General features: G+C 39.6%; 2 protein-coding genes across 2 annotated transcripts; both read left to right on the top strand.

Moving 5' to 3' along the window:
- The first annotated feature begins 469 nt into the window (after window positions 1-469).
- On the top strand, window positions 470-4,313 carry cenpn (centromere protein N). Its single transcript, XM_026320144.1, has 10 exons — window positions 470-772; window positions 983-1,028; window positions 1,521-1,580; window positions 1,709-1,782; window positions 1,947-2,120; window positions 2,253-2,354; window positions 2,851-2,905; window positions 3,026-3,135; window positions 3,285-3,408; window positions 3,923-4,313. Exons 1-10 carry the CDS (start codon window positions 602-604, stop codon window positions 4,021-4,023), a joined length of 1,017 nt encoding a protein of 338 aa, XP_026175929.1. The 5' UTR covers window positions 470-601; the 3' UTR covers window positions 4,024-4,313.
- A 1,068-nt stretch (window positions 4,314-5,381) lies between these two features.
- On the top strand, window positions 5,382-12,257 carry atmin (ATM interactor). Its single transcript, XM_026320305.1, has 4 exons — window positions 5,382-5,700; window positions 7,889-8,014; window positions 8,389-8,588; window positions 8,707-12,257. The coding sequence occupies exons 1-4, from the start codon at window positions 5,470-5,472 to the stop codon at window positions 10,463-10,465; spliced, it is 2,316 nt and encodes a 771-aa protein (XP_026176090.1). The 5' UTR covers window positions 5,382-5,469; the 3' UTR covers window positions 10,466-12,257.
- Window positions 12,258-14,169: the final 1,912 nt, after the last annotated feature.

The raw sequence follows: 14,169 nt of genomic DNA, 5'->3' as shown, positions 1-14,169 counted from the left end.
TGACAGAGCAGATACGCTGCAACAACTGAATCTCAATCATGAATCCAGTTCATGCACTCAGCTGGCAGTTTATTAGTTAGACTAAGCCCCAACTAATACAGTCTAATCCAGAAGCTCCCATGATGAAGATGATAATGTTCTGTTTTTATAGAGGTGTTGATGTAATTGCACAATCATTTTTGGAGGATGGTACTGTTTGTAATTGTATTGCTTCCTAATGACAAGTGTTCCTATGATTTCATCCACCCCACCTATATCAGTGAGGCGAGGCTAAATTGTAGGGTCACCCTATATGGGTTGAAAGAGATAATGGAAGTCGAAGATAGATAATGGGGTATATGGATGGATGGATGAAAAGTTCTGTTGAAAAGACCAGTACTATGAGTAGTACCACTCCAACACAACAGAGGGCGCAGAAAGAAGTGCGTAAGATTTTGTGGAAACATCTGATTGGTTGATTCATGTGCTCTCTCTCTCAGGCGGTTTGTTTAGAAGTTGTAGCTAGTTTAGTACGCAAATTGACCGGAGTATACAGTTTAGTTAAGTTAAAAAAAAAAAGTATCTTCCAGTACAACAGACTTCGATTGCAGTTTGAGGAAGAATGGATGACACCACTAAGCGCTTACTGCACCGACTCATAAGACGGACATCGACTGAAATGCTGAAAACGACGCTGGGAAAGTGGGGCCGTTTGACGATGGCACAGCGACAGTCCCTTGATTTTACTCAGTCCAAATCGGCTTTAACGGAAGAACTGCTCACACTTTGCGAAGTATGTGGCTATTTCAACCGGCAATCCTTTACAAAATGCCACATAAGTGAAAGTGAAGTTACGCTGAGATATTTAATTTAATCTAACGTCCCATCAACTTTACACCAACCAATTAACGTTGCTTGAAATCCATCTTCTCAATTCGTTCAATGGGAATCAGCTAGCGTCTGCGTAGCTTTCCTGTTTTAAATTCACTTCTTCTCTTTGCAGAAAAATGGCTGGACAGTTAAAAACGTCGCAGAGCTCGAGATGATACGTAAGTCCAGGGAAATTATAAATAAGATAACTTTTTTTTTTTTTTTTTTTTTTTGCATGTCGTCAAACCATGGTGTAATGGTAGACATTTTGACTTTGAGTATTCAGAGCAGCTCAAGTGGCGTGACCAACGACAAATGTCACAGTTTTATCCTCATAGCTTTTATGTTTTCTAGATATTTCAGAGCACCTTTATGTTTAAATCTAATCTTTCCATTATGCAGTATATCCAAGCGAGCTGCTATGGCCTGTGTGTTTTTCTGTGTAGTTTGTTCAGCTCGTACAGTACTGTGAGGTAAAAATACTACCTGCGCAGCATCGGTCATACTTTACTCAGTAATGCACAACAAATCTGGTAGGGAATGGCAATGTAGCTCAAAGGTTTTAGAGGATTTCCCTCACATAATATCTGATTATTCCGTGTCACACTGTCCACACCATGGTTATCATCAGTCTAATGTTTTTGTGTTGCTTTGGTTTCATTCTCTCTCAGATGTCATTGATAATCCAAACCAGGGGATGTGGCATGCATACCGACTCATGGACCCTGAGGGTATGTTAAGTAAAGATATAGTAGTACTGTCTAGACAATACATTTTGACTTCTGCAGCATTTAGATGAGGTATATTTAATCTGTCTCTCCTTTTAATGTAAGCATTGATTGTGATCTGTGATTTCCAGATGATGCTTGCTCTGTAGAGCTGACACAATTCAAGGAACGATTTAAGACCCACCTCAGTGAGGTTGTAAGACATGTAAGTCAGATATACCTACTCACATACATTGCAAAATCCTACTGCTTTCAATAGCTGAATCGTTAGATTTTCAAAGCTGCATCATTAACTATCGATGGTTGCATTTTGTAGACCTCTATGTTAAGATGCTATATTAAAGGCTCCTTTTGGACATTGCATTGAAGGTGTCTGTAAAAACAAAGAAACACACAGATGAAGCTGTATGGATTCGGATTGCATGGGGAGACACCTTCTCTCGGCCCAACCACCTGAAACCAACATATGTTGTTTACCATCTTCAAACCCCTTATGTCTTTGTGACCAGCCTGACTTCAAAGCAAAAGCCCTTGTTATCTCAGGTGAGTGGTGTGTTTTACATTAGTTCTTCATTGTTTGTATAGCTGCCAGATCACTTTTTGTTTTTTGTTTTTTTTGTTTGTTTTTTTTATATGTCTTTCTGTTCCCCTCTAAGAGAATGCTGTTCTTTTCAGGCATTGATTTTGTCCACCAGGTACCAAGGTTTTAAGGATGCTAACCTCAGTGGACGCAAACTTACTGCCATTAGGGACCTGCTGATGAAGCAATACCCACTGGTAAGCCTGTTGTGACTTCGCACAATATGCAATGCTCTGTATGGTCGTCTTCTCTTTTTTCTCTCGACATATGTTTATGAACTGAGTATTGTCTGTTGCAGAGCTCTGTCATCACACACTGGTTGTGATTTTGCAGTTAAATTGCTATTGCTAAATTGTTAAGTTTAACCTTTGCACTTTTACTTTATATTTTGTGACTGTCTGCAGGGCTTTCACTTTTAACTGTGGTTTAGGTGAAGATTTTCTGTAAATTTACTAGTTGTCTAACTAGTTGGAAATGATCAGATTTGCCATGTAATAGCTGCAGTTAATAGTACTATCATTTTGTATGGCCTGAATATGTCAAGAAAGTATTTTTACAGCCCAAATGAGCCACCATTTAAATAGCATCTTATAACTGTGTTTAACCTAATTGTCTAGATCTGTAAAATGATTGAACAGATGTATGTTGCAAATTTTTTCATGTGGATCCTACTTTTTTTTTTTTTTTTTTTAGGTGTTTCCTACTAACTTTTCCAGCCCTGTTGCAGAAAAAGATCAAACTATGTCCAGTATGTATATCACTTCATTTAATCTAATTTAAGTGACTTTAATATTTTTGTGTGTAACATTTTTTAGCATTGTTTGTTTGTTTAGTGAAATTTCAACATTTTATGTATTTGGCTTTACAGACCCATGCATAATAAAAGAACAAGATGGGCTTGAAGCAAAAAGACTTCAGATGGCCCGTGGGGCCTTTGGTGATGGTGTGCTACCTCAGCTAGAGTCTGCGGTTTACAAGGTACTCTAAGCCATGCTTGTGTTTTACTGAATTTTGGTAATAAGCAGAATAGCTGTTGAAAATAAAAAATCAAAGGTCATGTATTGCTCTATCAGTGCAAAGGTTTAACATTACTCATCTAAATAAATTTTTTGTTTATCTTTGTTAAGCTGGAGACTAAATTCAAAGATCAAACCAACAGGATCATGACAGAGCGGGAGGAGCCCTTCAGATGTGTTGTCAAATTTACAAGCACCAACCTCCTTGAGTCATTCAGGCAGTGTGCAGCTTCAGGTACTTCATATTCAATACTTTGTTGGCCAGAGCAAATAAAGAAACCATTTATGTCATGAAAATTAAATGGTAACACAAACTTTTTTTAATCCCTGTCAGATGATACCAAAGCAGTAAAAATTAAACAATTTTGAATGTTTCCTGCTACTGTTGAATCCATATATGACCACAAGATGGCACCACTCTGTCTATGAACCTGCCTTTCTTTACCACTCTTTGTGGAGAACTTTTATTCATTCACTAATTTATGTTCTAATAGTAAATGCAATAGATCATAAATGCATCCCAATTCCTATAAATATGTCCCATACAGGAGACAAGGATTTTCTATTTCATATTTTATACATCTATCAGCAATAACCATCTTTGTACAGAGTGGAAATCTGCCATTTTTACTAGGTTTCTGCTTGGATTGTTAAGAAAAATCTGTCTAGACAAATAACTAGAATGTCAGAAAACATAATTGTGATTACAATCCAGTTAATCTAATTTAATGTATTTTTATATTTTGCAGGAATTGTTTCCCCCCCCATTACACCTCTGTTCTCTTCTATTCCCCTAAAAGGAAAGAATTATTTTGCCCTCAAGGACAAAACCCTTGGTTCCTCCCCATAAACCACAGATCCACTGATATATGATTTAAAAGACATTGTGTGGCCTGTTCTTTCTTCTGCTATGTCCAGTCCACCCATGGTTTGTTTCTTCCATTTTATTACCAATCTTGTTCTTAATATGAATGATTAAGTGTCATGGCTAAATGTAGTGTGTATCTGGGTTTGCAGTTGCAAATATGTCAATAGTTGGCAAATGATAATTTACATTTTTATCTTTTCGTACTGTTATTGTAATCAATTATTATAGTTTGTGTTCAAATTGAATATAAAAGCAGTATTTTTATTATTCTTCATGGTTGAATCTTTGTGATGTTGTGTTGTCTAGCTCTGCCAGATGTGAACGTCATTTTTCTGCCTCATCACAAGTTTATAGTATTTGTTTCAAGATTGATCGATTTATTAAGAACATTTAGTTCCTTTGTCAGACCAACATAATAGAATTGCAGATCACGTGTATTTTGTATTAGCTTCAGCCTACAATAGCAAGTGTATAAATGTATTATGTATAGATTTTTTTTTTTTTTTTTTTTTAAACTAATGCTTTAGACAGTTGGCCCTAGCTCTACTTCTGGAAAAAGTTGATAACTTGGTGGGGGTCAACAGTGTAAACCAGGTCTCACTCACTTCTGAAAGTAGGTTAGGGTTATGTGTCTGTGAAGATTCTCAGTCATCCAGGGGAAGTTATCTAGAGGTTGAGTCATGGCAACTGGACTTTCAGTTTTAAGGCAGAAACGTTTCATCACCTATCCAGGTGGCTTCATCAGTCTGAGAAAGGCTGGACTGGAACCTCCAATTTATCTCACAGGTTAGTTTCACTCCAACCCTAGTCCCATAGGCTCACTAGGTAAACTAAGTAAATCAGCTGAGAGTCGTTAGACCCATGCCCGGAGTTGGCTTCACTTCACACCTGGCCTGAATAGGCTCGTTAGGTGAACAAAGGAGTAAGCTGGTGAGGGTCGTTAGGATCTAATGGTGGACTCATGTGACTCCTCTGATTCACCAAGTGGCTGCAGAAATCAAATGTTTCCCAGGAAGTACAGACAATTTGACTCAACCTCTAGTTAGGGTTATGTAAATCAGCAGAGGTCAACAACTGCAGAGGTCGGCAGTCCGACGTCTTTCCTGCTGCCAGGTTCTAGTTAAGACTTTTGAAGTAAACAGTTAAGCATCTGAAAACACTCTTTCAACATAGACTATACCGCGCGTAGCAAACACCTCATACACAGGCATGGTCATATTTATATAAGGTTACAAAGCCTTGCAAAGCAACAGCCCAATGGTGAAGTGATCGTTTTAAAAACGGAAGTCTGATCGTTATACCGGGTGTGACGTTGGCTCCGCTCTCCAGCAGCCCACAGAGGAACGGGTGGTGAAGTAGCCTTTCAGGCTGGGCTGAGGGATGTAATGCCCCTTTCATTCAACGCTGGGGCTTTGCCAACGCAGGAACATGGCTGCTTCAGCATCGGATAAGACGAGTAAGAGAGATAACGCTATCACAGACAGTCTGAAATGTGACCAAGATTGTTTGTCACATTCACAGGAAATAGTAAAACCCACCATCATGGAGCTAACCAAAGAAGTGAGAACAAACATCCTCTGCACTGTGGAGGGATGTGGCAAGATCCTCCCCAACACACCTGCATTGAACATGCATCTTGTTAAGTCTCACAGAATAAAGGTAAACACTGAGTGTGGTTAATATTTATGTGGTTTAACTAGTGGTGTATGCCACTGCGATGCTAACTTGGCTACCTGAGTATCGAAATACACTGTCCGTCATAAAACTGGAAAATGCAAGTCATCCACAACTTCGTTTAAGCTAATGTTAACACGTTCTATGGGTAACTACTTGGTAAACAAATCGTAGTTCCGTTAGCTGTGAAGTAGCTTTTTTTTCTGTGTGGCTCAAGCTCTGTGACATGTAGCCTGTTACAGCCAGTTAAGTTTACTGTTAGCCAGCTAGCCACGCCAAGTAGCTGCGTAACATGTTATGATTTGGATCACATGAGTATCGCTACTGAGTTTGTCGATATAACGTTATTACAGAATTTGGAGAGTGTCTGATCTGTGTGTGTGAAAGCAGAAATCTGTTTATCGTCTCTTCATCTTTGGTACACGACCATTGTTCATTTTCTGAGTCTCAAATACATGGTACTAGCTGTTAGCAGCAACGTTACTAAACAGTTGAAACATTTGGACCGAAGCTTCCTGCGTCCTCACTGGGTTTTTTTGTGGGAGGCAGTTATTCACTGTCTCCTCTCCATGAATGAAGTTCTTTGCTGGGAAAGGCTGCCTTTTGTCCTGCAATAGACAAGCTCTTTGTCCAAAATAGGTGAACGTGAGAATTTGAATTAGATCTTACGAATAGTTCATGTGGGCCAGTTAGAGGAGCGTTTCAAAGGCGCAATCTGTGGTTTAACCATATATTTGAGGTGCTATCAGGGATATATAAAGTTTGTCTGTTAAGTCGACCATCCTTTTAATATAGTTCTGCTTTACTCCAGTGTCTAAACAACCTTTATAAGCCCGAAGGAAATTTGATAGCCTATAGGTGTTTTGATTGATTGTGCAGCCACAGTTTAATCACTGACTGTGTCTTGGCTGTAAAGACAGAAGAGGAGCCAAACAGCAATGAAAGTCTGAGCAAAAACGTCAGATTGAGCATGTTATTTTTAATTCACTTATGTGAAAGTTTTGTCAGCAGTGGCAATGATATAATGGTTGACATCTCTATGTATTATTCATGAATTCACACTGCAAGAATGAGACATGATTTGGAACACCATGTCTGTTTTTACCACATCCACTTTAACACCCCCTCTGTTGCATCAATGTACAGCAGTAATATGTTTGCTGATCAATGACTTTTACTGGGTAGCTAGCTGTGAAGTGAAGACGGATTTCATTTGAACTTGAACCGCATTGCAGGCTCCTTTTAAAAGGTCTAATATGAATGTTTGGGTTAGATTTAAGCTGTCTTTCTATCCATATCGCTGGATTGTATAGTTTGCCTTAAAAGGAAATAACCTCAGCAGTGGCAACTTACTGATCTGGTTGGAACTAAGACAGTGAGTGGTAACTTGTATCTTTTGAGCTACAGCCATCTACTGACCAATGACAGTGACTTGACAGGATTCAGCCCTGCAAGAGTATTCACTGTTTGCAAAATCTCTTTTTAATGCTAACTCTTCATGTGTTTTTCACTTTTGGTGTCTGCTCCCTCAAGTTTTACAGTAAATGGAGGTGACCTTGACTGCTATAAGATGGAAGTATAAATGATTATTAGAGTGGCTGATGGTTTTGTCTGTTTTCTTCATGCAGCATGCATTCAGTCTAGGTTCTGTTTTCAGTAATAGCATAATGCTTAAGTGAAAAACTGTTCATTACTCAAGAATGATAATGTGTTGCCAACTGGTTTAGTATGTCGACCTTGGCACTGTGAGAGGAGGAATTGTACAGCGAAATGTTAAATGTCATGAGCAGCAGAGCCTATTGTGTATAGATATGTGTGGTGGCTTAATGTTGCATTTTAAATTTGGATATTACAGTATGTTGGCTAAGGAAAGCAAGGCAATGTTCAAAAATCACTTGAAATACAGAGGGAAAAAATATTATGACAAGTTTGTGTTGTGTTTTATGTATAGCCTGTATTGCATCTAGTGGTGTTCAAAGGAGTCACAGCTAAAGGGTAAACCTATTTGATTCACTTAACCTCTTTAAATGACACTAGCACTGCAGGCCTTTTTGTTGGTTGCTTGTATGTGTGGTGAAATAGTAATTTGTGATATAATCATCAGAAACATCTAAAATGCAGATGTATGTCTTCTTGTTCTCTGTTTGCCTCCTGCGGTCATTGTCACCCCCAGGATGGTATTGTCAATCCCACAGTCAGAAAGAACATGAAGGGCTCCCAGAAGCTTTATTGCTGTCCCATTGAGGGTTGTCCCAGAGGGCCTAACAGACCCTTCTCTCAGTTCTCACTGGTTAAACAAGTAAGTCTTGCATCCTATGACCAGGAATCTTGTGTGATTAAATATGGAAAAAAAATCGAGGTCTCAATTTTGGAAGTAAACAAATATATTACAAAAATCAGTATACAGGAATGATTGTAATACTGATTTATATATACCCGATTAACATTACACTGATTTGTCCACAAGATATAGTGAGCAGTCAGTGTGTTTAGCTCTTTAGACAAAAAAAAATATGCAGCTTTGTTGTGGGTGTTGGAATTCTATGTAGATTTTGATTTGCACTGTTATATAAAAGCTCTTCATTCTGTAAGTTAATACATATTGCATGTTAAAGAGAATGTTTAAAACTCATCTGTAACATACTCTTCAACCTTGGATCTGTTTCATTGTAGCATTTTATGAAGATGCATGCAGAAAAGAAACACAAGTGTTCCAAGTGCAACAATGGCTACAGCACAGAGTGGGACCTGAAAAGGCACATTGAGGACTGTGGAAAGACCTACCACTGTACATGTGGCTGCCCCTATGCTAGCAGGGCAGCTCTATTGTCACACATCTACAGGACAGGACATGAGATTCCTACAGAACACAGGCATGTACATGTGTAGCCCAGTGTTTTTTTGTTTTTTGTTTTTTTTGTTAATTCAAACTGTGCTCTATGTTTGGTTAAAGGTTTCAGCTGTCTTTCTCTATATCTTTTTTCATTACAGAGTTCCTCCAGTAAAAAAGCGAAAGATGGAGAGACTGTTAAGTGGTTCTGAGAAGGTTAAGACTGAGTCATCATGTCAGATCATGCCTTCTGGTAAAGATTTGACAGAAACTGCTCTTCTATCTGATACCACAGTTTATATCCCAGACTCAGTGAATCAGGACTCCAACCCCCGTAGGAGTCTCCAGAAGTTGCTCCTGCCAAAGCCCAGGATGGCTTTGTTCAGTGTTCCTGTAATGCAGCTGGCCCATCTGCCTGTTCTCCTTCCTTCCACTGAAAGTGGGGCTCTGAGGTCTGTAGTGCTGGCAGTAGACAGCCAAGGCTCAGTCAGCACCCTTCACCTCCTGCCTCAAGCCACAGGTGCAGTGGTACCCCAGATTGATACTAAAGATTCAGGGGCTAAGGATAGCATTCCTACTTCCTGCTCCAGCCTTGGGCCTGTTAGCACAGGGGTTCAGGTCAGTCTAAATCCAGCATCTGCAGAGGACTTGCCCAGCAGCCTGGCTGGGCAAAGAGGAAGAAGCACCTCCACCAACATTCAGACAGATAAATCATATTTGTCAAAGATACCCACAGGGGTGGGGTTTGCAGAGGGAATAGGCTTGTGCTCGGTGGGCGAATCCTCAGTGTCATCCTGTTCCCAGACAGACATTAGTGTGAGTGCCCAAGTCCTTCTGCCTGTCAGTGTTGAAACCCAGACATTCTCCTCCCGAGCAAAAGCCACTTCCTCAGTTGGCGCTCAAACAGACAGCCAATGCCTAAGCCATATTCTTTGCTCCTCCTCATCTGTGTCCCCATACAGAACCAGGCAGACACAGACATACTTTGCCATGCCACAATCAGAAGAGAAGGCTCAGGAACAGTCTATTATGTGCTCTGACCTATTTAGTAATGACTCTCCGAGTGTCTCCACTCAAACACCACTAAACTTAGATGCTACCCTCGCTGCAGGAAGCAGTTTATATGAAGACTCGAAGTCAACAGGTGGTATGTGTTTTGGGGTGCAGACAAATGAGCTCAACTCAAACAACATGGCAGACAACCAGACCCAAACAATGACCTTGTTGAATGACCTAGAAAATATTCTTTCTGACAGCATGTCAGGTCACCAGGTGCTCACTGAGACCTCTGCAAGCTGCGGGTCAGGTCACAATGGCATAGACTTTGACTTTGAAGAGTTTCTCAATGCTGTGCATATCCAGACGCAGACAGAGGAGAGTGAACTGGGAGGACTGGGTGGTGACACACCACTGGAGTCTCTGGACATCCAGACCCAGACAGACTTCCTCTTAATGGATGAATTGGACCAAACCGAGGGACCAATTCGATCCCAAGCCAGTGACCTGGAGCTATTTGATACTCAGACTCAAACTGACCTCAATTTTCTGTTGAATGCCGGAAGCCACATGCCCCTGAGCAGCATCTTGCGACATTCAAGCTTTTCTATGAGCACCGAGTCCTCCGATACAGAAACGCAGACAGATGTCCCTTCATTTTCCACAGGCCTCTCTGCTCAGACTCCTGTCTGTCAGGGTGAGCACACAAGGCTGCTGAACAGCATAGAGACACAGACTGTGACCAGCCATGCAGAAGGCCTGGGACACCTCTTCCTGACCAGCAATGAAACACAAACTGTCATGGATGACTTCTTGTCAGCAGACCTTGCGTGGAATATGGAGTCCCATTTCAGCTCTGTGGAAACCCAGACATGCGAGGAGCTTTGTGTTCTCTTTCAGCACCCTGAAAAACCCAACAGCTGAAACCCTCTTAGTGAAACTGCCTACAAATTAGCAGTATACATTTCTCAGATCTGCCACTTCCTATAAGAGGACTCAGTTTTTGCTGTCCATCAGTGGATCATAGTCTTAGCAGTAAGAAGCCTGTGAATACGTCTTTGAACATTCCTCTGGGGGCAACATGTCCAGAACCTTTCCAGGAATATATCCTGACTACTCTGCTGCACTTTATTAGCTCAGTGGGCATGGGTTACCAGCTCATCTGACAATTTACATATTTATTTGCACATAAATCAACAATGTATGTGTCTTGTCTGAAATGCCAGTTTACTTCTACATTTCAGTGTATAACCACTGTGACTGGTTTACACTAGCAGTTTAGAAACATAAGCTTTGCACTTAAAAGGGGTGACATCTTTAGCTGTATGTGGCTGTCAAGAAAAGGCTTGCAAAGTTGTTACCCTATGTAACAACTTTCAGATATGCATATTCTTCATGAAAACAATTTCATCTCAGCTGTACAGTATACGATAATGTACATTTAGTTTACATATGTTTGAAATGTGCATGAAACCTTCACTTGGTCAGCAGCACAGAAAAATGAAATAAACTGTGCATCTGATGACTGCCTCTTTGATGGTGCCTTGTTACTCTCAACAAGGCTACGAACTCTCACATCCTACAAGCTTAGCAATTTTTGGGAAACATGACCAGTGGAAACCAGCAATTTGGTTTTCAAAACAAAACCCTACATCTTCACCAATGCTCAAAGCTTGTAAGATGCATGTCTGAAATATACCGTCACACATACTGATATGGCACAAGCATAAATGAAATGCTAATGTCTCGTTAGATGTTGCACACCTTTCATTGAGGTGTGTTTGTGAAGTATGTTTTGTAGACATTCTTTTGTGTCTCTGTATAGCAAAGCAGTCAAAGTCAGTAAGCAGACTAAGCTGTCATTGTCTGTGACTTAGCCTTTAGATGGGTGTAAGTGTATACAGCAGTACTCTGTGTTGTTCCAGTAATGTAACTGTACAGAAAAACCCATGGATTAGAGCTAGGATTGACGCAGAGCTATAACGTCCAGTTTTGACTGAAAGGAGTCTTAAGCATCTTCCATTAAAATGAGTTGTTTCCACTCTAAACAATCTGGACACAGTATCTTTAAATCTTTATTACCTGAAGGGACTAACTTAATGTTTTCTTTTTTGTTTGTTTGTTTTTTTTTTGGTATGTATTTTGTTACCTCAATAAGCACTGGCACCACATACAGACTGGGTTCTGTTATGGCACATAGAGCTATAGGCCTTGTTTATTTTTTGCTATGGTGGTGCCTTAACCCAAGTATTGATTTTGGTTCTGTTACAGACCACTTCATTTGCTGCACAGAAATGAATTCTTTATTAGACTTGCACTGGAATATGTTCTGGAAAATGACACTAAAATTTTCTGCATCTTTTCAGTCTTTGCGTTGCATGTTTAATATATTCCTTTGATATTTTTTTATCATGTGTGCATGAATTATTGGAATGTCCATTATTCTGCAGTTTCTAGATTTTTGCTGTGTCCCGTGAAAATAATACTATGCAGGATTTTATTTAAGTGAATTTGACTGACCATCTCACTATGACCATGAGATGTGTATTTATGGACAGGTAGGTAATGCTGTTACGGTTTATAAATGTTTATAGAAACTGGGGAATGTACAGATGGCACCAGGTATAACATTTTCTGTTTTGGCAATATATCTGAACATTTTAAGGAGAATTCCTGCAGTAATTGGAATTTTGACATTAAATTTCAACATTTTTTTTGTACTGAGATAATTACTTCTAGTTTGTGTCTCTTGAATTTAAATACAGGATAGCTGACCCTGCTTGTCTAGTGATACGAGAAAGTGGCTCACTTAAAACAAAACTTTGCGCAAAAGCTATGTCAGTTCCAGGTGTGAATTACAGTGCTTTTTATTCTCTGTAGGGAGTGCATGCAAATGCTTTTCCAGCATAAAATATTTGTTGTAGCTGAATTTGAGTTTTTTCCTATATGCAGTATGTAGAGTTAATGGTTGCCTCGATTAACTGTTGAAGCTACACTACATGTTTTTAATAAACTGCTAGAAAATGTATATTGTGTTTCTTGTCAGTTGTTACAGACAAAAAAAAAAAAAAAAAAGAGCCTGACGTCTGTGAAAACCAAAGTCTGTGTCCAAAATGCACCATATGGTATACACAATCAAATCAGTCAGACTGCTCCTTTAATTAAGGATGGTCAAATATGCATAGTTGTTTTGGTAATGTCTTCTCCATTGTGTAATGTTTTTTGGTCTACTGTGGTAAATTCAGAAAGCGAACTAAATTAAAGAAGCAATCTGATTTAGTTGTGCAAACCTATTTTTGCACTTGGGTCACCTCACTTCCATCTTTTGTAGTTACATTGTTCTGAATGTAGACAATTCTGGGTTTCCATAGATACAGCAAGTCCTTACAAATTACTTTTTTTACATGCGAAGTCAGGAAAGTTTTGACTTGTTGCTGTAACATTATAGTTCTGATAATGATAGGCTAAGTAGATTGTATTATTTTACTGGACACCTGAACAACAAAGATATGAAATAATAAAGAAAAGCAACAAGCATCCCAGCTTAAATAGTACTGCAGTAATTGGCTGGTCTTCTGTGCTCTGCTGACTGATAGAAAACAGAAGTTGTAATGCGTTAGATGCAGTAGTTTTTCCACAGTTTCTGTCTTTTATAGACACAAGCTGTAGTACAATACACTGCAGTTGAGTTGTGTAAAAAGCGGAAACTGAGGCAGGCTACAGCCATGCTTTTTTGGAGGTGGTTGCAGTGTTGCTAGGTAACTAGATCAGCTGAAAAAGCACTTGTGGGAACTGGCCTAAACAAAACACAGGCCCAAAGGACATGTGGAACTTAACTCAGTCTTCACTTGACTCTTAATATGGTCTGAAATGCTATAATAGACTGAAATTATAGACCCCTAAAGTAAATAAATTATCTCTATATGCCTGTTACTTCCTTTTACGAACATGTCTCATACATTAAATGTATTCTTTTAAGTGACCATTTTAATGTAAACACTGATGCAGTGAGGCAGATGTATACATACAAAATAGACTTAAATATGATCGTCCATCAAAATAAACATTTATTGACAGGCTTCAAGCAACGTGACAACTTCTAGTCTTATTCTTCAAGAGAACAGGCTGCTAGTGTGCCTTAGGGCTTGTGTGTCAACTGCAGTGCTGGACTGGAGGGCCTGTGTGAGGCTCTTACCCATGTAGGTAGTGCGGTGCATTGTGACAGGTTTGGATGATAAAGGTATCTGATACCTTTTGGGGGCAGAGACACCTCCAGCAGAGAACAAGTGGAGGTTATTCTGAGATGTCTGGTACTTTGACATCAGGTCTGCAGAGTAAGTGGAAATCTCTGCGTAATGGTCCACTCTTGCTCCTCTCATCTCGTGCTTATCAAACATGAAACTATTTTCATCCAAGGCCTTGCCACTGCACACCTTGCCAGTGAGTCTGAGATTTAGGTGTGGTGATTTAATTGGTGGTAAAAATGTGAAGTTTTTAATAGGAACCACTATATTTTTGTATCTGTGGCTGTGTTTCTGAGGATTAGTTAGTCTGTTCTCTAATACTGAGTATTTCGATGACATATGGTGAGGTTGTAAAGGATTCTCACTGAGCATCCCCTCCTCATT

The sequence above is a fragment of the Mastacembelus armatus genome, chromosome 3 (assembly GCF_900324485.2).
Source record: "Mastacembelus armatus chromosome 3, fMasArm1.2, whole genome shotgun sequence".
NCBI lineage: Eukaryota > Metazoa > Chordata > Actinopteri > Synbranchiformes > Mastacembelidae > Mastacembelus > Mastacembelus armatus.
Note: the sequence above shows the minus strand (reverse complement) of the source record. Positions and strands in the feature narration are given on the sequence as shown.